The sequence below is a fragment of the Calypte anna genome, chromosome 1 (genome assembly GCF_003957555.1).
Source record: "Calypte anna isolate BGI_N300 chromosome 1, bCalAnn1_v1.p, whole genome shotgun sequence".
Taxonomy (NCBI): domain Eukaryota; kingdom Metazoa; phylum Chordata; class Aves; order Apodiformes; family Trochilidae; genus Calypte; species Calypte anna.
In genome coordinates this window covers 69,483,773-69,509,071 of record NC_044244.1, presented here as the reverse complement: position 1 = coordinate 69,509,071, position 25,299 = coordinate 69,483,773, and the positions used below count along the sequence as shown (strand labels likewise).

At 36.9% G+C, this 25,299-nt stretch overlaps 1 protein-coding gene across 1 annotated transcript in view; it reads right to left on the bottom strand.

Moving 5' to 3' along the window:
- Positions 1-25,299, bottom strand: part of TMTC2 (transmembrane O-mannosyltransferase targeting cadherins 2) — a 248,807-nt gene that overhangs the window by 68,034 nt on the left and 155,474 nt on the right. Inside the window, exons 4-6 of the mRNA XM_030456167.1 lie at positions 15,152-15,266; positions 2,529-2,614; positions 1,536-1,720 (exon numbers count right to left, since the gene is read on the bottom strand). Coding sequence (XP_030312027.1) covers positions 1,536-1,720; positions 2,529-2,614; positions 15,152-15,266 — 386 coding nt within the window. The remainder of the gene's footprint in view (positions 1-1,535; positions 1,721-2,528; positions 2,615-15,151; positions 15,267-25,299) is intronic.

Below are 25,299 nucleotides of genomic sequence, written 5' to 3'. Positions count from 1 at the left end.
AGAATTATCTAGATTCACTAAGGCTGGACAAGAACTCCATGATCATCAATTCCATCCATCAACCCACCACCACCAGCCAACTAAACCATGTCTGCAAATGCTATGTCCATATATTTTTTAAAAGCCTCCAGAGAAGATGACTAAACTACCTACCTGGGCAGCCTCTGCCAATGTCTGAACATAAGGAAATTTTTCCTAATATCCAATCCAATATCCAAAAACTTCCCCTGGTGCAACTTGAGCCCGTTTCCTCTCACCCTAACACTAGTTACTTGGCAGAAGAGACGAACACCCACTTCACTCCAACCTCCTTTCAGGTAGTTGTAGAGGGTAATGAGGTCTCCTCTCAGTCTCCTCCAAACTAGACAATCCCAGTTCCCTCAGCTGCTCCCCAGAATATTTGTGCTCCGAACCTTTCACCAACTTCATTGGTCTTCTCTGGACATGCTCCAGCACCTTGGTGTCGTTTTGAAGGGTCCAAAACTGAACGTGGTATTCAAGGTGCAGCCTCACTAGCACCAAGTACAGAGGAACACTCAGCTCCCTAGTCCTGCTGGCCACACTATTTCTGATGCAGATCAGGATGCTGTTGGCCTTCTTGGCCACTTGGGAAGACTGCTGTCTCATATTCAGCCAGCTGTCAACCTCTCAGGTCCTTCTCTGTTGGGCAGCTTTTAAGCCACTCTTCCCCAGGCATGGCCTGGGATTGTTGTGGCCCAGGTGCAGGGCAGGACCCAACACTTGGCCTGGCTGAACCTCATACAGTTGACCCTGACCCACTGACCCAGCCTGTCCAGGTCCTGCTGTAAAGCCTTCGAATGCTCACATAGACCAATGCTCCTTCCCAACTTATATCATCTGCAGACTTACTGAGGATACACTCAATCCCTTCACCCAGATCATTAGAAAAGATATTAAATAAGACTGTTCCCAAAACTGAGCCCTGCAGGACACCACTGGTGATGGACCGCCAACTGAATTTAACTCCATTCACCACAACTCTCTGAGCCTGCCCATCCAGCCAGTTTTTAACACAGCAAAGAGTACATGTGTCTAAGCCCTAAGCTGCCAGCTTCTCTAGAACACTGTGGGAGACAGGGTCAAAGGCTTTACTGAAGTCCAGAAAGACAACCTCCACATCCTCACTCTCATCCACTAGGCAAACCACCTGGTCGTAGAAGGAGATAAGCTTGGTAAGCAAGACCTGCCTTTCATAAACCCATGCTGGCTGGGCCTGATCCACTGTTTGTCTTGCACCTACTCGGTGATGATGAATCACTCCATAATCTTCCCCAGATCAGATGTGACCATTGCTAATGGTTGACTCTGACACCGGAAAATTGCTCTGCTAATTAACATAATCACACCCGTGGCTGCAGAGAATTGACATGCTCTGTAGAGGATGCTAAACTTGATTTGGTGAAATTCGATCAATTTGTATCTCTCATATCTTTTTAAAGTTTGGATGGAAGCAACAGATATTATGTATGTATAAAGATTTTATCATGATACTATACACAAATCTGGAGTCTTACCGCATAGTGTCCTTGTTCATGGTAAAGTTTTCCTAAGTTATAAAGACAGCTAGTAACAGAGCTTTTATGAGCATGAGGATCTTTCAAATTTTCATCAGGGATCTCTGAACATTTCAGGAAAGTCCTCCTGGCTTCCTCTGTCTTCCCTTGGTTCATCAGGATGATACCAGTATTTAAATAAGCAGCTGTAAAAACGGGAAATAATTTAGTGGGTTTAGACTATGTTTTATCTAATCTTTGATTTATGTCAAAATAATAGATGAAAAAAATCTCATGGTTATCTAATTTGGCTTAGATCGATCACTAGAGAAAGAAGGAACATATAAGAGGTAGAAGTTCTGAGAAAAGAAAAGGAGAAACTGGCGACGGGAAGGGAAGGGAAGGGAAAGGATCAAGATTCATTGTTTAAAATGTTGCAAAAATATTTGCATATGTTTATACATATACACATGTATATAGACATTCATAGAAGATTCAGTAATTAACATACAAAAAAGTCAGCAATCTTAAAAAGATTAATTTTGAACAAACTTAATTTCGAAACAAACTTAATGTTGAACAAATAAACGGCAACATTTTATGGTTTATTTCCCATTTCCCCTAGGCAAGAAAGTAAAAACGAAAGAACTTCAAATATATTTATATTATTCACTCATATTAAAAAAAAATCAGGGACTGCCTGTAAGAAAGAGAAAACAGGAGCTGGAAAATTTGGCAGATGGCTCTATGGATTACCACTCCAGATTAGAAGCATTTTAGTTAGGTTCTACTGGTGCTCGCCAGTGTCAAATCATTATCTGCTTCTTCCCCGAACCACATTAAATATAGTTGTTGACTAAGAAATGCTTGTTTTCATCTGAAAATTGCACAATTTCACCTTTTGCTTCCCAAATGAAAAATTTCTGAAAAATAACAAAGTGTAATAAGAGTAAAAAGATTTCCTTGAAAAACAATAGTCAATATTATGCAAGTTTGTATGGCTGAAATACTTACAAGCTAGTGTGGGTCTGCTACCAATTGCCAGTTTGTAGTAATGCAATGCCTCCGAAAACCTGCTGTTTTCCTGAAGTAGTAATCCTCTGCATAAGGACAGAAAAAAAAAGAGAGGGAGGTTACTGCAAAGAGTAACTTCAAAATAAATATTGAAAACAAAAATAAGGTTATGAAGAAAAATATGCTGACCTGTATTTCAGATATGTAACAACTCTGCATGTTACTAACAATTCTGTGGGGAAATTATTTTGTCTGAAAACGGGATTAATTCATAGACATCAAGTGCATCTACATAGTTTTAAGAAAGCAGATAGTAAAAGCAGTAGTTTTGACCAGATTTACTAAGATGAGAAAATGGTAGACTGTGAGACTTTTTAAGCGGATGGAATATAGTGGAGTCATTTGTAACTAAGTCACTGATGTTTTTTAGCTTGTTGTCTTTTCTTGACTTCAAATAAGCAGATCTTTTTCTAAAGCAAAACAAAGTTAACCACATAACACCTCACATATATTAACTCAACCTGTCCTTGTTGGATAATTTCACTAGATTATTCACTGCATGGCTAGGTATCTACATCAGTTCAATTTTTTCATGTCTTCTTTATGGTCTGAACAAATTTAATAGCTGAAAAGGTATCAAAAATGATACCAAATACTTCCAGTTCTCAGTTAGTTTCATAGTTTGTGAGCTTTATTTAAAGCTTTTAAGACAAACATTCTTGTGATTTATAAATGACACTAGCCATCCACAAATTTCTGATAAATCAGTGGTCTGGCCATCATTGATATGAATTCCTAATTTTATGCTTAAATGAATACTCAAAGAATTACAGTTCCCAAAATTTTATGAGACTGAAAGACGTGTATGCAAATGTATTAAAATAACAAAGATTTATAATTTAAATTAAAAAAAACAATAATCACTTTGGTAAGTGTATGACATTTGTGCTATTTGACTTAAAAGACTTTTTATTTATAATTATTATCAAATTTATCTTCTGCTTTCACTACATGCTCTAGTACTGGCACCCTTAATTGATTATTTGATACTTCAAGATATACAAGATATATAAACCCAAGCTGTGCACATGCAAGATGGAGTGCCCAATTACAGCAAATAATTAGTATTTTATTTCTATTTGTTATAAGGTTTGATAGAAGAAAAAGAAGGAAAAAACTCTATACAATCTAAAAAACCTTGACAAGGCATGAAACTGCCTCTTCTTGTGAAATTGGTCTTGACTCATCACTGTCTTTCCTTGTGGCTTCTGGTAGTACAAAAATTACTAGATTTATGAGGTTCTAGTTCTAGTTTTAGAAAAGGCTTAAAGAAGAATTTTTTAAATTTCATCTATTAGATTAATCTGTTCGATTAATCTAATTAACACTGAGGGAGGGATACTTCTGAGAGATAACTGGTGAAGGTATAAATAGTTACTTAAATAGCTAAAAAGTTATGCAAGTCACATTAAATTAGCAAAGCATTCCTGAATTTACAGTGAATATTGGAAGTGCTTAAAGAGCAGACATATTCCACTTCCAAGATGAAAAAAAATCAGATCCTCTCTAGCTTTAAGCTCAAACAAAATGCAGGCATATAAATATGCTCACCAACCTCTGTCTAGTAACTCCCAAGATGCAGTTAAAACTATACTGAACACTTCAAATTTAGCTACTGCCTAAATTAATACTGCCTGTGAAATGTCAACTCCCTCTTCAGTCCATCAACTCATACTAACAAATCTTCAACAAGCTTCAAATGGAAGTTTCATTATATATTCTTTCCTTCTTCAGAAATACATGAAGTATGGATTATTCTGCCACAGATATGCGTATTTTTTTTCATTGGAGTTTCATTTAGAGTCTCACTTCAGAACAGAAGTCAAAACCATGACAGGAAAGTTCATCATGCCTCCTCCATCTTATTTTCATATGCTTTAGCATTTACTACATTCCAACTAGAGAATTTTCATCAAAGATACTCAAAATTACTTTGAGACCATTAAAACTTAAGCATCTTTATAAAGATACATTAAGGACAAAATCTGAAATATAACTTTTGTTATGTCAGTTCAACTAGAGAACTGCAAAACACCCTTCAATCAAACTGACCGTGGTTGTACAGTAAATTTTGCTGTCATAAGCTGAGAACTAATAGCTGCATAATTACCACAGCCAGCTAAGCTTGCAAGAAATGAGCTGACTACCTACAGAACAGAGGGGCACAGACAGAATCAGATGGAGTGAAATCGACAATGAAAGTCCGTGACCTCCTTTAATTTCTTTGGCATCTGTTTGTTCAGGCCCTTTTTGATAGTCTCCATTATTCCTCAGATAACCTATTTCTCTCCAACTGATTGTTAGGATTGAAGTAAGCAACAGGCAAGGTAAGATGGGGTCTGTGCTTCCTCATCTACAGACTCTCAAACCTCTGAGGCAAAAATTAGTTCCTTTCTTAGTTTCAGAATCCAGCTGGAGACCTGTAATTAGTGGAGATCCCCAGGGATCAATTCTGGGTCCAGTCCTGTTCAACATCTTTTTCAAATGACCTTGATGATAGGACAGAGCGTCTTCTCAGTAAGTTTGCTGATGATACAAAACTGGGAGGACTGGATGATTCACCTGAAGGCTGTGTAACCATTCAGCAAGATCTGGACAGACTGGAGAGCTGGGCTAAGAAGAACCTAATGAGGTTCAAAAAAAAAACAAGTGTAGAGTCCTGCATGTGGGAAGTAATAACAAAATGCACCAGTACAGGTTAGGGGGCAATCTGCTACAGAGCAGCCCCAAGGAAAAGGGCCTGGGAGCCCTGGTGTACAAGTCATCCATGGGACAGCAATGTGCCTTTGTGACCAAGAAGGCCAGTGGTGTCCTTGGGTGCATTAAGGAGAGTGTACCCAGCAGGTCAAGGGAGATTCTCCTCTCCCTCTACTCTGCCCTAGTGAGACTTCACGAGAATACTGCATTCAGTTCTGGGCTCCCCACTTCAAGAGGGACAGGGATTTACTTGAGACAGTACAATGGAGGGCTACGAGGACGACTAAGGGAATGGAACACCTGCCTTATGAAGAAAGGCTGAGAGACCTGGAGATTTTTAGTCTGGAGAGGAGAAGACTGAGAGGATCTAGTTAATGTACATAAATATATGAGGGTTGGGCATCAAGAAAGCAGGGACAACCTCTTCTCACTTCACTTCCATCAGGACCCATGGATTTATGGATGTCCAGACTCATTAACTGATCCTCAACCCAGCCCTTGTCAACCAAGGCAAACTCATCCTTTACCCTGACCCATCCTTTAACTCAGCAGCCTTAGGGGCCTGGGGCTCCTGAGGACATCTTCCAGCTGTATACACAGAGGCAAAGAAGGTGTTCAGCAATTCTGCTTTCTTTGTATCCTCTCTCACCAGGGCACCCACCTCATTCAGTACTGGGTCTACATTGCCTCTACTGTTAGTTTTATCTGCTGTGCATTTGAAGAAGCCCTTCCTGTTGTCCTTAACCTCTAGATTTAATCTTGTCCTTAAACAAGGTTTAATACCAAGGAGGCTTCAGCTTTCATAGTTGCCTCTCTGCATTCTCAGACAACAGTCTTATATTCCTCCCAAGTGGTCACCCCTTCCCTCCAAAATCTATAGGTTCTCATCTTCCATTTTAATTTGTCTAGCAGTTCCCTGTTTAACCACACTGGTCTCCTAGTTCCCTTTCTTGATTTCCTTCCCACTGGGATGCAATGGTCTTGAGCTTGGAAGAAGTGGTCCTTGAATGTTAACCAACCACCTTGGGTCCCTTTACCTTCTAGTACCCTGTCCCATAGGACTTCTCCCAGAAATTGTTTAAAGAGGGCAAAGTTGGCCTTTCTGAAGTTCAGGGTCATGATTCTACTTGGGATCCTGTTTCTACCACATAAGATCCTGAACTCCACCATCTCATGGTCCCTGCAGACAAGGTTGCCCTCAATCTTCACTGCTTCAGCAAGGCCCTCCTTGCTGTTCAGGACAAGATCCAGCAACGCTCCACTCTGAGTTGGCTCCTTCACCAATTGCATCAAGAAGTTGTCAGCAATGCACTGGAGGAACCTCCTAGACTGTGAATGGGTGCTGAGGAGCCCCTTCCAGCAAATATCTGGGGAGTTAAAATCTCCCACAAGAACCTGTGACAGCGAGGCTGCTGCCAGCTACCTGTAGAAGGCTTCATCAGCTTCCTCATTCTGATCAGGTGCCTGTAATAGACACCCACCACAGTACCCCCCACATCAGCCTGACCCTTAATTCTAACCCACAAACTCTCAACTTGTTCCTCATCTACCCCTGGACAGAACTCAAGTTGCTCTCTTAGGTAAAGAGCAACTCCCCCACCTCTCCTTGCTGCCCTGCCTTTCCTAAAAAGGAAAAATAACCATCCATGACCACATTCCAGTCATGTGAGCTCATGTATGTGTCCCACCATGTCTCTGAAATTGCCACTAGATCATAGCCCCTTGATCTCACATAGATCTCTAACTCCTCCTGTTTGTTCCCCATGCTACGTGCTGAGCCTGCTGGCCCCACCTTAGGGGAATGGGGGTCCTTCTGGTCTTCATTCAGCCCGGTACATTGCAACACTGGTGCAAACCCTTTATTACTGATTTCCACCTCAAGTGGGATGGCAGACAGAAGGCCATCCCTAAGCTTGTCCACAGTGAGCCTGGCTTTATCCCCCTACCCCTTCCAGCCTAGTTTAAAGCCCTCACAATGAGGCCTGCTAACTCCTGAGAGAAGATCCTTTTCCCATGCTGAGATAGGTGTACCCCTTCTGTTGCCAGCAGGCTTGGTGATGTATATATTGATCCATGATAAAAGAACCCAAAGCCCTGCAGTTTACACCAGTCCCTAAGCCATGAAATAACCTGTCAGCTCTTCCTGATACTTGCCTCAGCCATCACTGAGGGAGGATGGCTTAGCCATCACTTAGGGGGAGGGAGAAGAACACAACTTGCATGTCTGATGACGCTTAACTAGTTGCCCCAGGGCCCTGAAATCTCTCATGGCTGCTTTTGTAGTTCTTGATACCAATTCATTGCTACCCACCTGGAAGGCCAAAAGGGAGTAGTAATCAGAAGGCCTCACCAGGCTTGGAAGTTTACTCATGACGTCCCTTATCCTGGCCCCAGGAAGGCAGCAGATATCCTTGTGAAGTAGGGAAATCAAGACCAACAAATTTGGTGGCCTTCTATAATGGGTCAACAGCACTGGTGGGCAAGGTAAGAGCAACTGAAGTCTTATATCTAGACTTATGTGAAGCATTTGACATTCTGTTCTCCAAATTGGAAAGATATGGCTGGACGGTTGCACCTGAAGTGTAGTGGTCAATGGCTCCGTGTCCAAGTGGAGATCAGTAACAAGAGGCATTCCTCAGAGGTTGGTACTGGGACCAGGACTGTTTACTATCTCTGTTGGCAACATGGAGAATGGGGAGGGACTTTACAAGGGACTATAATATAGGATATAAATATAGATAGATAGGTAGATATGATATATTTTAATATACCTTATAAAAATATATATTAATAGGATATATTTTATATATAAAATGAGAGGGTATGGTTTCAAACTGCAAGAGGGTAGATTTAGATTAGACATTAGGAAGAAAGTCTTGTCTGAGGGTGGTGAGACTGGAATGGGTTACCCAGGGAAAATGAATGCCCCTTCCCTGGAAACGTTCAAGGCCAAGTTGGATGAGGCTTTGAGCTACCTGGTTGAGTGGGAAATGTCCATGCCTGTGGCAGGGGAGTTGGAACAAGATGATCTTTAAGGTGCTTTCCAACTCAAACCATTCTATGATTTTATACTGATGATTCTGTAACTAGCTGGGAAAATGTGAAGTATATCAGATCAAGGGACAGTGTGGAGGAAGTAAATGGCTTCTTTAGCCTAGTAAGACAAGTGCCGTGGAAGAATGATGTTTCTCTCTGTAAATACAAAAGGATGAAATTACTTAGAAAAGAAAGAGCTACTTAAGCCATAGGAGACAAAGTAAATGGCTATAAATTGTCTAAGAATTAGTTTAGGATTAATTAGAAGACAAATTCTAACTTTCACCATAGCAATATTCTGGAACAATTTTACATCAAGAGGTTTTTTTACTGCATTGCTTCTACCTAATTTGTCAATGGACTGTGAATTATTTATGAAATGGAGGATACATGCTGACTCCTTGCAAGAGTAACAGACTTTACCCAGTGCTTTAGGAACTGGCTCAGAATCTTGTTTATCTAATAGCAAGAAGAAAAAGAAGAAAACAAATTAGAAAGAAGTTCTGGCTATCTAAAAATGATGCACTTCATTTCTATAGACAGAATTGCTAATTTAAATATGTGCAGGAAAAGACAAAAAGAGATAAGTTCTTTGTAACCATCCTGCATTCTTTAAGCCGTCAACTTTTACTTATCTTGCCTGACCAAGAGCTTGGAAGATCCTCCTGGCTTCTTTCTCTGCCTTGGTTTTGATCTAAAATCACTGAATACTGATGGCACAAAACTGTTTTCAGGGACCAAAAAGCAGTCATAAAATACAGCCAGTACACAGCCCAATGTTTTTTCTCAAGTTATATATTTTTTTTTTCCTGGTGTAGTCCTATTAAAGTCAGCTGGTCTACTTACAAAGCAAACTCCTCAATGAGTAAAACTGGCATAAGCGGACCACGTACAATGAACAGTAACTGTTAACAGTCATAAAGGTAAACATGTTTTTCAGTGAAATCTTTATAAAGTTTTCAAGCCAGTTTCAATTTTTAATTTTGAAATAGTTTAATCAATTTTGTTTACTGGTTGATAACAGCTAATTTAGGGCCTGTTAGCTATTATTTTGCCACAATTGCACTTCACATGTGCCTCAAGCTACATACATCCCATTGATTCCCATTATCTATAAAGAACTATATTTACCTAGATGCTATGCTGGCAAAAATCCTCTGTACTCCTGTCACAGATACGTCTCCAGCCACAGAGCAGTGGAGGATATGCTTCACCTAAGGCTACTCTTCTACTGTAATTTGCAAAACTGGTGGGTAGAAAGACAGGTATGGATGCTACAGCATCCCAGTGCATGAGATCATTAATTCTGGTCTTTAATTAAGGTTTTTCTGTTTTGGTTTGGTTTTTAAGTAAACAAGCCACTTAGGTACTCAATCAAATGAGTGCTTACCATTTGCAAGAGGATACAACTAGGCTCCAATAACAAGAAAGCCAGTCATTAAGGAGCAGTACAAACACGGAATAGGTTTAATGTTTTCCAATAGCATCTTGTTAGTAAATACATAATTAGAACAGAAATCCTACTTTTTTATTCAGTAGGAACTGCAACATATTCAGTAGGCACTAACACAGAATGGCCAGTCCCTCACTAAGCCCAGTCATCCATAACTCCATTAATTTAAAAAAAAACCAAAAACAAAAAACGAAAAAACTGCCCTCAAAACAACCTCTAGTCTTTCAGCTAATACATTCAAAACTCTGTCATGATCTCTCAGTTCTAGGGAACAGCTTTCTAAATGCAAGGAGAGTGATCAGCAAATATGCTCCTGTTCTTTTCCCTGTTATTGGGAAGTCCCAGATGTTGTTATTACCATTTCAGCATTGCATCAACTCTCACAACTCTGCAGTTTTAACAGAGGCAGGGCTCTCTTAGCACCTGTGTGAGAGAAATAGCATTGCTCCTGCCTTTCTCCCTCCTTTGGACACAGGACAGTGGTGTGGTGTGCCATGCCAGCAGTCTTCAAATGTGGTATTTACTTCCCCTCACATGCCCCGGGAAGGCAGTGGAGGATAAGAGCTGGAGAGAACTTACAAGAGGGGCCTGTAAGAAACATAACATCAATGTCTCCCGTTCAGTTTGGAGTCCAACAATTACTTTCCTAATTTATAAAATGAATAAAGTTTTTCTAAGGACTATGAACCATCACTATTTCTAATATGGAGGCATGTAATTGATTAGTTAGGTCACTGAATTTACTTCAGGTCTCAATGTTATACCAAATTATGTACTTCATACAGATCCTGCAAAGAGCCCTGAAGCTGAGTTCTGCACTGCCAGACATCACCAGTCACCAAAGTGACCTTTGGGTGCTCCCTCAGGAGCCAATCTCACAAAACAGTAAGGATTTTTCAAGACAACTTTGGTTAAAAAGAAGACACAAATTTCAGCCATTATCTTTGACAGAGAAAAGCTAGCCAGCAGAGATTGACTTCAAGCAGGTTTGTAACAAATTTGTGTTCACATCTGAGAAAAAAATAATCAAGTACTTAGACAACAGGTGACACATCCTCTTCTGTTTTTTAACTCAACATTCTGCATTAAAAAATCTTCTGGTCTATCAAGGGAAAGGAACTATAACCTCGACTTGTTTCCTACTACATGAAGCAGTGTAGCAACTTTGGAGCAGGTTCAAATATAGTTTAACACGGGTTAGTAGGTCACCCTGCTTTTAGTGCTTTTTGTCTCTGCTAACTCAGCCATGTAGATTTTTGTGCTAGCTCTCTTAAAAGGCAGAAACAGAGGGAAAACAATTTTGATTGTTAACAACAGACAAAGAAGAGCTCTGTTCATATTGATGTTTACGCAAAGATGTGGCGTTAAACATTGCATATAAAATGCTTCTACAATCCAAGACTTTACAGAATTAAAATTTCAGCTACTATTGAAGACTTTACCTAACAGAAATCTAAAAAAATTTTCACATTTACTGACATAATACCTTGTTTGCCCCAGTAAAGTTTATGAAAAGTCATACATTGAATTTATGCAAATAAATTAAATTATTTGTATAATAAACACAGCCCTATATCACTATAGACAAAATGAGATATTTTGTGAGAGAAGCAAAGGGAGAGCTGTTTGGTCAAAATTTTTCCTTTTTAGGGCATTGTATACTCCAAAATTACAACATTTAAACTGATTAGTGCAATTCAAAGGCATATTCAATATTTATCAAAGACTGCAAACACTCTTCAAATTAGTTGAGAAAATCAGGGTGGGATAGCGTACTGATAGATACTGATAGATACTACTCCAAGCAGAGTGAGGCCTAAATACAAGTGAAATAATACATGCAAAACTATCTTTTGACTGATTAACAATTTTACTTTAGGCATTAAATAGAAGCAATTTGGAACAATAACTAAAAAAAAAACAACAAAACAAACCAAAAAAACCATTAGGTACCAATTGTAAGGCAACAATAATGGTAAAGCCAAAGTAATCAAAAAACTTTTTAACCTACTGAACAATGTCTACTTTGGAAGACAAAACTACGCCTACAGCTCTGTCCTTGATACTTCATAGTATTAAAATGCATGAATTTCTGTTTTGTTTTGTTTTTTTAAAAAACACAGCATGGCAAGAGACATCAGTTTCTGCTAATTGACTACCCTGTGGATTCTAGCTGAAATCAGCAGTGTTACATAGCTTTGAGATGTTGGCTTTGAGATTTATTTGTAAAATTACCTGCAGTGCAGTCTCAAGATGTCAGAAGTTATTTATAGCAAGCCACTTTATATGTAGTTTTAAAGTACAAACTACCTTGTTAAACTCATACTGTAATACATTCTCCATCTCCAGTATAAAACAACTGAAGTCCTCTCTGCGCTGAAATTGCTATGAAAATCTCAAATGCTTTCAGAGTTGCCAGGTGCTTACCCTCTGATTTTTTCAAGGAGAGTTTCAAAAAACAAGCTTCCAAACAAGAATTCAAGCTCTTAACCTGAGCTCAAGCTTCCTAAATTCCAAGCTACAGATCCCATCTTCAAGACAGGTAGGGTCAGAAGCCAGCCCGAGGTATAAACTATGCATAAGTTTCACTTATACTTCTTTGGAACTAAGAAAATGTCATCAGAACAAATCCTTTATAAGGCATACCTAAAGTATTGATGAATCACCAGCATTAATCTTACCAAGAGCTTTCTTTTTCCCCCCTCTTTTAAAAAATAAATAAAAATAAATAAAAATAAACCCAATTTTTTTTTCTGCTCGTCTCCAGAAGTTTAGGAATTTATTTAAGGTAACAGAATTGACATGTTTGAACACTATGGGACATGACAGGTTCAGACTTAGACATATCTTCAAATAGAGATTATGCAGCTATGTAACCCAGATTAATGCAGTTTAAATTGTTCTAAATGAGGTAAGTAGCTGTCACTCAGAGGCATTAGGCATAACAGTCAGAAAATAAAAATTTCTGGCTGAAATCACACATTCATCAAATCTGTTAAGTTATCTAGGTTTTAATACATCAATAACCAACTGCTAAGCCAACATCACATTTTAGTTTCTTGAAAGAGAAGGAAAGAGAGTTATCAAATGCTTCTGTTTAGGTAGTTTATCTCTTTGGTAGTTACCCATTAAAAGTTGTGAGTTCATACTTAATAATGTGCTAATTGATCAGACAGCACTTAAATATATTATTGCCATGACTGAACACTGGGTTGCACATGCCAATTAATTTGTACCACATATATGGCATAAATACTAAGGAAAAAAAAAAAGAGCATGTGAGACTACAATGGACTTAGAATATATTATGGTCAAAATACATTAATTAGAAATTACTGTAAGTGTGCATTTTCCTAAACTTCTGCTAAATGACAGCTTCAGTTTTAAAGGCACAAACTAAAGAATAAGAAAAAGCAAATCTACCTGGCCTCTTGTAAGCACATACAAGATGCATTTTTCCATTAAAATATTATTTTGTACAAGGATCCCATAGCACTGCGTGACTGAACTTGCAAAAGAACTCTTCAGAGTTTTCAGAATTTATGCTTAAAATAACTGATTCATTTGTGGTCTCGTAATATCAAAGCCCACTCCATTCACCAGCAAGTTTTCAAGCCAGATATCACATGCAGGGAACGACTACGAAAAAATGATGCAAGATTTTTCAATTTCTGTTAAATAACTAATGTTCCTGTGAGGTTTTGTTGTGGGATTTTTTTATTTGATTTTTGCTTTGTTTTGGTTTTTTTTTAAAGTACAATAGAGTATTATATTGCATACAGGATAGAAGTAGAAAGGTTTAGAATTAGAGATCCTTTTTTGCATATACATACAAATACACATACTGTATAGCAATCACTTATCCCTGAATATGTTGTTTAGTTTCACAGGTATATGTAAGGTAACTTTATAAGACCTGTATGATCCAAACAGCATTTCAATCAAATGTCTTTTACACAGTTCAGTAGAATTCCAATAAATGTTCAACAGAACTGAAGGTTTGTAGGCATATATTTTGTGTATCTATGTACAAATGGAAGATTAGCAGCTTGTTCTGAGAACAGCACAACTGATAAAATCTGATTTCTTTTATAATTCTGTCTTTATTGCCCAAGCCCTAACCTCTTCTTGCCCTGGTACTAACTTCAATTTCTCTCTATGACACAGTGAGTGAGTAAGAGGCAAAAGTACTTTATAAACATTAAATAAATTCTAATAGTTATAAATTTTATTCCCAAAATAAATGATGTACAACAAATTAAGGTTTATCAACCTTGTCATTTTTTTCCTACAATCTTCTGCTGCACTCAGAAGTTGTATTTTAAATGTAAGCAGGACTTTTTTTCTTAAAAACATGCTTTTCACACTCTGCATTGCCTATGAGACAAAAAAATATGCACGTGTGTGCATGTATTATTGTGTAATGATTAAAAATACACATATTTTGAGATCTTAATTTCATTTTGGAAGATAAATTCTATCATTAAATTGAGTTGTCAGCATGTCTACCTGGAAGGCAAATTAATGAAATGGGCAACTTATTCTTTGTTAAATGACAAAAAAAGAAGAAAAACCCTATTATGCTAAACTTAATTTTCAGATATTATAAATTACTATTTTAAACTAGACTTACAGGCAGAATGTTAATTGCTTATTCATTTATTTAAAGAGGCTTACTACTTGCATTTCATTTTTGGATGCATTGTTCTTCTTACACTTGTACTTTTCTACCACACACGGGACTTTGTTTTCAACCTACTACCTACTGAATGGCAGTCACCTGGATTTGGTTCTCTGCATACGCCATTACACTGTGTAATTACTTTGATGATCGTGGTATTTATTCTCTTTTCCATCTACAGTGGGATTCTAGTAATGAAGCTTTCTTGAACCTACACTGCTCTGGAGTCAGTCACAGGAGAAAAGTAATTTGCTATTTTACCTTTTCAGACCTCTGGAGCTAACTGAAGGGCATTGGCTTATGCTAAGAAATGCTTACAACCAATCCTCCCATCAAGTGTTATTCAGACTCTAAAGAAAAGTCTAAATAACACCTGGGTATTTTAGCAGAAGCAGACTGAGTGCTACCATTATCATCTTATCTATCTATACTTTGTTTAGCGTGAGGCTTTGGTTGATTTGGGTTTTTTTGGTTCTTTTAAAGCAAACAGAATTTTAAGTTTACCTTCTCCACACCGAATACACGAATATATGATAACATTGACCAAGAAAAGGCCCTGCCTACCCTATTAAGAAACACAGTTAATGAAACAACTATTACAAAGCAACAGCTAACCTCACCTCCGTTTTCAGCAAGTAAATCAATACTTTAATTCACAACAGATAATCCAACCTCAGGGAAGCCACACATACTTACAAATTATAAAGCATGTCAGCCATGTTGCTGCGGTAGTACAAGGCATTTCTATAGGCGCTCTCAGCTTCAGAAATCTTGCTCTGGCTCTTGAGCACATTTCCAAGGTTACCCCATGCTGTCAAAAGGAGAAAACAGTATTCAGAAAGAGCCACAATCCAATTACACGTGACCAAATATCCAAGCATCAGGAAGCTCCTGAGGGAGGCAAACTCCACAAAGAAATTATTTCTATGGAAGAGAATGGGAGGTTGGTTGGCTTACCCCTCCCCCTCGTCCTCTGGATCTCTGCATCTTAACTGTGAGATGCAAACTTTGTAGTGGTGATTTGCATACATTCTGTATATATAAAGTTTTTGTGTGGGAAAAGGAACTCCCAAAACAAATATGTCTACATGCTTTAGAAACAATTATAGCAACAGCAAAGAACCATTTCATATGACCTCAAAACAAAAATAAATGGAGTGAACTCTGAAACTGAGGCATCTTCATAGTTTTAGTTTTTTTCAAGCCTACCTACTTCAAACAGCAAGAATTTCCAAGAGTACGAAAATTAACAAACAATGCAGGAATTGAAAGAACAGTTAGGTAAGTAACCAGTTCTAAAAGTATGCCATATGGATATAAATGTGCTAAATAGATCACTAACATACATTTTTCCTACTTGGAAAACACATGGTTCCATCCCATACAATTTATTGCGTTACACAACATGCTTTTATATTCCATCTACAAAGGACCTGAGATAAAAAAAACATTTAAAGCTCCACAAGTGTGGCCTTTGCTGTTTTGTTGAGTGGCTCAAAAACTATACTTACAAGAAGAAACTGGAGCTCAGATTTTACAGAAAAGATAGCCTATGTTATTCACAGTCTCAGAAGCTAATATAACTGACATTTTAATTATAATCAATGTATATACATTAAAAACAAAACAAAAAAATTGCTTAAAAATACATTAATTTGTTTCATAAATCAGTTCTCTGTGAATACTTGTAAATTCCTTTGAATACTTCTTTTACAAGTATTGTTTTTAATGAGTAACAATAATGGAAAGATGATGCATGTCCCTTCCACCAAACACAGTATCTGGCAAACTAATCTTTCCTTTAGCTGAAGTAGCAGCTAAACTCTGCTTCTTCAGTTACTCATACCCTTTTTTTTTTTTTACTCAATTTTTAGATTCTTTTTAGATTATGCGTATGTGCATAATTCTGAATTTATTTCTGCTAATATTCTTTTTTACACATAGAAAGCATTTTGAAAGTAGCAATTAAGGTGATTAGCCAGCTTGTAAGCGTTCACACTTGAAAGAAAAACACATTATTTTTTTTTTAAAACTAATTTCTGAAAATGTACTCTGTTGTTGGTTCTGTAGTACATGACCATCCAATTCCCTGCAGTTGAATGTTCCATATATTCTGTAGGTACTTTTGTTTTCACTCTGATCTTCCATTACAGAACATTACATCAAATAATGGACCATAGATAACTATTTCCTGATAAGTTACTTGCTCCCAACCACTCAGAAGCTGAGCAAATGAAAGGATGTATAGAAGAATGATTTGGTTTGTAATTTCATCTGTTAAGACTGGAAAAAAAACTATTAACACGGTTAAATGTAACAGTTTCAGCTTCAGACTTCATTTCATGCTGTAAGCTCTGTTATTTATCTAAATTAATATATTTTTTAATTATACACTTCATTTTACATTCTGTCAAACAATGTAAGTTTTTCACATCAATTAATACATAACCTCCATTATTTAATTTGTAATAAATTTGATTTAGACTTTTGTCTAAACTTGTAAAACTGCAGATGATTTATTTAACTTAATGTAATACACTAGAAGAAGTGATATTAGCAGAAAATAGCTTGAATGTTTCAGAATTTATCATTAAAAGAAACAGGAAAATCAACATCTTTTTGCTTCTGCAAACCATATAGTTGGAGTAGAAATCTTCACATCTATTTAAACACAGGATTAGGTAGATGAATGAGCTAGTTCTGGCTGGAGACGAAGATACATGGAACACTTCACAGAATAAATACTTATTTGTAGAGATCATGTTCATAACCCTGGAAGTTACAAGCAGATGTTATCTACAGCACAGAATCACAGAATGTCAGGGGTTGGAAAAGACCTCTGAAGATCATCAAGTCCAACTCCCCTGCCAAAGCAGAACCAAAACCAGGGCAGGACACTCAGAAATGCATCCAGGTGGGATTTGAAAGTCTCCAGAGAAGGAGACTCCACAACATCTCTGGGGAGCCTGTTCAGGGCTCTGTAACCCTTATAGTAAAGAAATTCTTCCTCGACCAGATTCTCTTGGTTGTCGGCATATAAGGGACTGAAAATGAAGTTGGTCTGCATGGAAAAGAGGCTCTGTCAGCTACTCAATGAACACCCTTTTTCTGTCTTAAACAGTGCAACTAACCTTAGAAAACCAAAGAATTTCCATTATTAACTACATCACTGTCATCCAATTTCTTGATCCAAATTTCAAGAGAAATTTATCCTGCAAAACTGCAACAACATTACTTCAACTATGCGTTCATTCAGAAAGAGAAATAAAATTATACCTGGTCATGAAGCCACATCCCTATCAAAAACATACTCTAGCTCCAGCTAAGTTTCATCACTTGAATATTTTCCCTCTATACATGGCAAGAGACTAAAAATTAATTTTCTCAAAGAAAAAGAAACTAGGTAAGTAATTCTTGAATTTAAAATGCATTTTTATTCTACTTATTTTTTATCTTTTTCATATAAAATGTGTAGTAACTGAAACTGCAAAAGGAAACATTTAATATTCAGAAGATGCTGAACTATATAAAGACCATAATTCAGAATTTAATTACAAATTCTTTTTTTCCTGTTGGGCCCTATTCAGTAGAGCAAATTGTGAATGAAAGAACTTTGTATTATTTACTTTTTTCCTGCTGCTTAATTCCCTGTGCACCAACGAGAACAAAACAGTCCCAGGTGGTTTATAAATAATACTTCATCTTAGCATAGGAACAAATGCAACATTCACATATCTCATGTACCTAGAATACAGTCAACCCATTCAAACTTTACTTCATTGCCTATTTTTCCATTGATCATACTCCATATAAACAGGCATATTAAAAACTAAATCGATTTCATCATCTTGTATCCTAAGGCAATCATAAACTGAAAAATCCCTTAATACTTGGGAATTTCATTATGGTTCTTTGCAGGAAAATTGTTGTTGCTGTTGCTATTTTAAATAAATAGCAGAAAAAAATCACATGCAAGAAAATAAACAATTCTTTAAGTGTTACCATTTCAGCCATACCAAACTAGACTTCTTTTAAAAGATGATATTTATGCCACTATGCAGTGACAGTAGGTCAAGTTCTCAGGCATTTAATTGCTTTCAAAATCAAAATGGATAAGACAAATTTCAGCTTCAAATTCGACATGATTAATTTCTCCACTACCTCATAGAAAATGAGCACTAAGATCTAACAAGCCTAAAAAATATTGAGTTGGCATATTAAACCTTCTCTAAGCACTTTCATTCTGGAAGAGATCAAACCAAACAGCACTGAAGCAGGAACTATGTTGTCCAATCTAATCTGCCTGGATTTAAGAAGCACATCTTACTAAAAAGAACAGGTGAAGTTAAAGCTTGCAATTGAATTATGAAAACAAATGAGAAATGGAAATAAAGGTGTGCAAATATCTAAAATCTTTCTACTGAATCAAGGACTATGTTCTGCTATTCAGTGAAATGGAAATAACAAAGAAATAAAAGAAAAGTTTCAGAGAAAAGTACTCAAGTGGTGTACAAGCTTATATATTGATTACTTGGACTGTTTGCATAAATATATATATATATACAAATATATATATACACAAATATAATAATATATATATATATACACATGACCCAAAAGGATTTCCCTTCCTACCCATTACCTCCATATAATCCACACAAAACAAGATAATGATAAAATCTATTTGGAAACTCACAATCCATTACCATATCTGAAACAAGGAGGAGAAGAAGTACGAACAAAATTCCATATTAAATAACTTAAAATCAATCTGGAGAACTTTGAAAAATAATACATCAAAGAAAAGGAAACACTGTCTTTCTCTGTGTGTTATGCCAAGGGGCAAACACTGCATTTTGTTAACCTTACTAAAAGAAAAAATACTTGAAAATTGATGAAATAAATGTAGGACTCCATTCAAAGTAAAATAAAAATAAAAATAAGTGTGTATATATATATATGCTATTCACAATTCATGTCAAGAAATTATTGATGTTTTGTAATACATTGTTCTCACTTTAAATTATCAGATGTACTCACAAAATAAAACACAAACTGGTGAATGCATCAGTAAATGTGAACTAGATTATTACTTGAGTGAAACAAACTACTTGAACTAAGACTGAAGTATCTAGGGAACAGCCAGATCATCCATAATCAACTTGTGAGCAGTTCCAAACTAGCAAATTTAGTCACAGAAAAATGCATATCAAACCAAGGAAACGTCTATGAACCCTCACAGATATTTGTGCTTTGTTTACTACTCTTTAGATTGTGAAATTAATAACAGCAGCTCCAGGTTACATTTTCTCTCTTTACAATACTGCATTTCTCCTGGCTCATCTATTAAGTAATAGTGAATGCATAACAACTATCTCTCTGTTTTCATAAATGGAGTATAGTAATAAAAAGACACTGGTCCAGAAAAAAACCTTTTTTTTTTTTTTTTTAACTTCAATTATACCGAGTTTTTGGAAGTTCTGCAAGAAGTCTGTTGTTCTTTTTTTAAAAAAAAATTGCATTTATGCTGCAATGTGACAGCTGCAGAAAGTATACTGGCCAACATTTATGTTAAGGGACACTAAGACACTAATCTTGATACAGTGGGAGTTCAAAAACTAAATCCCTGATTGTAAAATACACTACCACAGCAGCAAATCTGAAGCTGATATTTGAACAAGTAACTAAATTCTGAGCTGTAACAATTTCTTTAGCAATGTAAATGTTTGCATGATACAGAGATGAAAATAGCATGGGGAAGACCCTTCTGGCCTTCATCACACTGTTTGTATTAAAAGGCTAAAAGGCTTCTGCTTATAGGGGGCTGTCACCATAGAAGGTTTGATGAATACTAAATTTAGTTCTAAAAGTTTGGAGCACAAAATAAAACCAAACTAAAAAAAACCAAAAAAACCCCCCCAAAAAACCCCACCTCTTCTCCTTTGCTATTAACTTTTATGTGGACTCAAGTTCCTGAAGCATGAAAACCTATGTTGCTAGTTTAGGGCACTTTTTATTTTTTTCTTGTTGCCATCTGTTCTTAACACACTTTAATTCTGCACAGTAAATTACTACTTCACTGTTATCATTCTGAAAGTCACAAATTACAAGCACTCACATTGCCACTTCACTCTGTGGCAATATCACCACCATGGAGGTAGAGTCATGCACAGCATGATGTGCATCTCCCAGCTGCTTGGTAAAAACAGAGTATTGAATATTCTTGGAACTCACACCAAGTATGTTTTCCTCTTCATTCTTAGCACTGAATATTTGCACATCAGATACTTTATGAAGCAAGCTTCTTTTTTCACCACCTATCTGAAGATCCACATTAACATCTGAAAGCCACATACCACCCCACACAAGGCACTGGACCAGTACACTAAGGTTACAGACTATTCAAAAATTAGAGAATTTTGTGAAATAATGCTGACAGCTGAGGATGCCTTAGTGAGAATAAACTTAATGTGTATGTGGCATCCATAGAAAATTATTTAACTTTCTTACACTCTTCAAGTTTATGCCTTTAAAAAAGATACTTTCCTGTCATTAGATTGAGCTACCTCTTACTGAAGTTACAGGTGCTAAAATGTGACTTAAGAGGTATTTTCTGTTTCAAGAAAATTGGTTCACTGTTGAGTAACACATAAATAGAGAGCACAGCACAATTTACATCCTTCACATTTGAAAGGTTTTAACGATAGTTATGAAGGATAACACCTTTCCCTCCTTGACAAAAGGTTACATTCATCAGCAGCTTACAGATTTATCCTTTCAAGGGTACTACTTCTGATAAAGCTCCAGTCCTTAGCATTCACATTTCATTAGGCAATCACTTTGATCTAGAAAGGGAAAGTTTCACAAACAGAGGAACAATAGGTTTCCCCCAAAATATTCTGAGAGCCCAGCTGCACACTCAAAAAATGCCAATGGAGAGAGTTGAACATTTTTAATAGTTTTTCTACAATACAGACCCACTATCTCTCATAAAAAAATATTCAGATCAATTATATAATGTTTGTTAAGTGGTTTGAGAACAGAAAAGGTCATGTAAATGCTAAAGGTTACTACTTTGAAAGAGAAAAGGGTTTTTTCTAAGTTCTGCATTACAGTTGCTACAAGCTATTTATATTTTTCCTATGATTCCAAAGAAATAAAGATTTTTTTTTTTTCAAAGTGTCATTACATACCATTTACAATAATTTTCCTCTGAAAACTTCACTTGTTAATAGACACATTTTGATCAAGTTACCTCGTTTTGGTAACTCAACAGAAATCATGCCCTGTTTTTTGATTCCTAAAGGGATAGATGTTCCTATATACCCATTATTTATGACTTTAATTTACTTTATACATAGATTTTAATTTTTTTTTTAATCTGTGGGTGTGTGGTAATGTTGAGAGAGACTGTATTTGAGGTTTACCACCTCCTAACTTTTATAAACTATTCTTCTTTTTATTAAAAGTGTTATTTGTATTACTTGTTCAACACCTTGTTTGTTGATCAATTCCAGGGCTGTTGAAATGACAGCAGGTGAATGAAAAATATAACTGAAAACTACGCAGAGCACTGAAAGCTATCCAGCACCACATCAGTGTGAGTATTGAACAAACTGACTTTTGGCAGGCAGTGTTTCAGCTTTGTTTCTTAGTTTTGAAATCCTGATGCAAATGGGTATGAATGCATGACACTTTGTACTATGCTCAGCATTGTTACCCAATGATACTGGGCATACTCAGTCCTCTTGCTATGTTGCAGAAAATTTTCTTCCTCAAAGGATAGCACAGGGTCCTGAGAGATACAATTGAGAGGCTGGTAAAGTATTCTTAGGCTTCATCATTTATCTCTTTACTCTAGAGTATGGATTCCTTGTTATGCCCAGGACATACGTGTGGATTTCAGTAATCCAACTAGCTTTAATGAACCTAATCTCAAGTATGTGAGGGCTCTACAATCTGGCTGAATAGTAAATATTACATTAATGAAGTCTTCAGCAAGCATCCAGAATAAAGCAAGCCATCTAAGAAAAATTATAGGTATGTTCACGTACTCCCAGCTTCTCCTAGACATCCTGATGCACTATATGAGACAGACTACTGTATGAAGAAATTCTCCCCAACACCATAGTTTAAGGTGACACAGGATCAAAGAACACTTCCTTAATCTTTTTAGTTGTATCAATGATGGAAAACATTTTCAGAGTAACATTACAGAAACTCTTAACAGCATAACCCTCACACAGTCAACAGACAAGTTCAGAAAGAAACATTCTTCCCAGCCACGCATCTCTCAGACAAAGATACCACCTCACTTCTACCAAGAGCTGCCTCAGTGCAGCCAGTGTCCTTCATTCCACTTCAGCCACATAAGAAAGACAATCTCCCTGACAACACTGTTCTATAAACCAGAGTCAGCCCATAAAGCCACTGTTCATCCTGTAGAACCTCAAAAAAAAAAATTAAAACCAGAAACCACATTCTCACTGCAACTTTGTAGGTATGCTTTACAAATAAACACATCACCAACACATACATCATTCTGGATACATCCTTCCATTTCCAAGCCTTTGTGTGATTCGGTTTTTTTTAAAGTTTTAACACAGTAGATACTCTGATCTAGATAAAACTGCTTCTTGTTGCCAATAAAACAGATGTCTACTTTCAAAGCTGTGCTGGCACAGCCCAATGGATCAGGAAATAGCTTTTCCTTTGACAGAAAGGTAGAAATGAAAGACAGATAAACACAGATTACATTTCATTTCCACAGAAATCCCAAAGGAGATAACTGCTGGAGTTTACTTCAGGGCAGTGTTTCGTGACACAGCAGCTCTGGTGGAATTATACTTTTAAGGAATTACTGCAACAACCACACTCCAGTCCATCAGTTCTGCTACCCTAAGGCTATAGTATGAATCAGATTAATAAAGCGATCCAGATTAGGGGAAAAAAAAATTAAAAAAAGGAACAGGCAGATCATAGTCTCTTCAGTATCTAATCCAGTCTCCATTCTGATTCACAGTGGAGCCCAAGCACACCTTTTTTTTTCACAGCTTTATTAGCTATATGTACCCTGCAAATGGGTGAACACTGTAAGCCATTACTGCCACAAAGTTCCCACATAATGAAACTTCACAAGGGTCAGGAACAAAGCAGAGAGCCAGCACTGACCCAGAACTCCCATAAGGAATTGTATTTTGTAGAGGCAATGCACTCAAAGAGTTTAAGAAAGGAAGAGGAAGCCAGAGAAGCAGAAAAATACAAGTGGAACAGGAAAACTTCAGGCACACATCAGGATTAACCCTGAAGAACTCTTCAGAGCACCGCAGTGACTCAGGCAAGGAGGTGACCATATACTAGATCTGTCAAATTTTATTAATTTTTAAACAGTAGGCATTGCTCTTAAAAAATACATCTATTACATATTTTAAAATCATCCCTTACGTCCCAAGTGGTGAACTGTCAGCCAGATTCCTACAGAAATGGAAGAGTATACTTAACTGACTAAAATTACATCTCTGGTCCTCACAGCTAAAAGTAGATGGATTGTGTTGGCTCCTTTCCAGGAAAGGGAAACTGAGAGGACAGTGTCCTGGAAATGTGCCAGAGGAGCCACAGGAGGGGGTAGAAATCAGGGCAAGTATTTGTCAAACTAAAAGAACTGCCAGAGTGCTCAACCAATGTATGTCAGACTTGGAAAGAGCAAATTAGTGCATAGTTAGGAATTAGGCTTTCCGTGACACTTTTTATTGCATGGGTTTGTTTATTTTATTCTAAATCACTTACTAAGGCAAGAGCGAGCCTCTGAAGGTTTGCCAGACTATACATAGCCACGCTGGTATGGAAATATAGGTGGGAAAGGGGTAATAAAATGACCTTCTTCATCCTCTGACAGCAGAGACGATGAAGACACTAGCATTGTTAACTAGTATCTTTAATAGTCCATATTCCAAATACCTTCTGCATTTTAAGAACTGAAAAAAAGTGTTTAGTGTACTTGAGCATCCAAGCAAAGAGAAGAAAAAAGGACACTGAGCACTGCACCCCTCCATTTTGTCATCTTTACTGTAAGTTCTAAAAAAAACTATATGCAAACCTTTTGAGTACTATAATTTCATAAGCCATAATTTCATTTATGCATGTGCTGGCAATGATGACAGCCCAAGCTTGACTGGGATTTTACACTGCCAGAAAAGGTATAAAGAAGCATGTGAGCAAATTACTGTCTTATCCACATTAAAAGTTTGGTTTTTTCCCAGATTTATGTAATGGAAAGTCAGTGTGTACTACTATGAAATCCATTATGGATAAGTAAACTATGTCACCTGTGGCGAAAATCAATATGTAAAAAAAGGTTTTTCACAGTTGACAGATTTTGAAAAAAGGTAAAATAATGAAACAATTGAAAGACTATCTAATGCATTTAAACAAACATGTTCAGCCTAAGAACAAACCTGAAGAATCCTGTTTTCCCCTAATGAACACTAACTCTTCAGTCATTCTTCCACTCTGAGAAAATCAGGCTAGTTTCACAGAGTACACAAATATGGATTAAGTGCTTGACTTTTAATCAAATTGGAAAATGAAACCTGTCATTTTTTGGCAAAGATAATGTTGAACTTGATCCGCTTCACTTGATATACTAAAAAAAAAAAAAAAAGCCATCTTGCCAGGGCTAATTCCTTCTTTATCAGGGATGAGGTTTTTTTGTAAGGTAGTTTTTAGCAGACATGAGTTTGTTGAATGATTTTGCAGAGCACCTCGGGCATAGAAGGGGAAGAGACAACAGTCTGATGAGTCCATGCCTCAAAACTGTTTATTTCTTTAAGCTCTTAGTATATGCA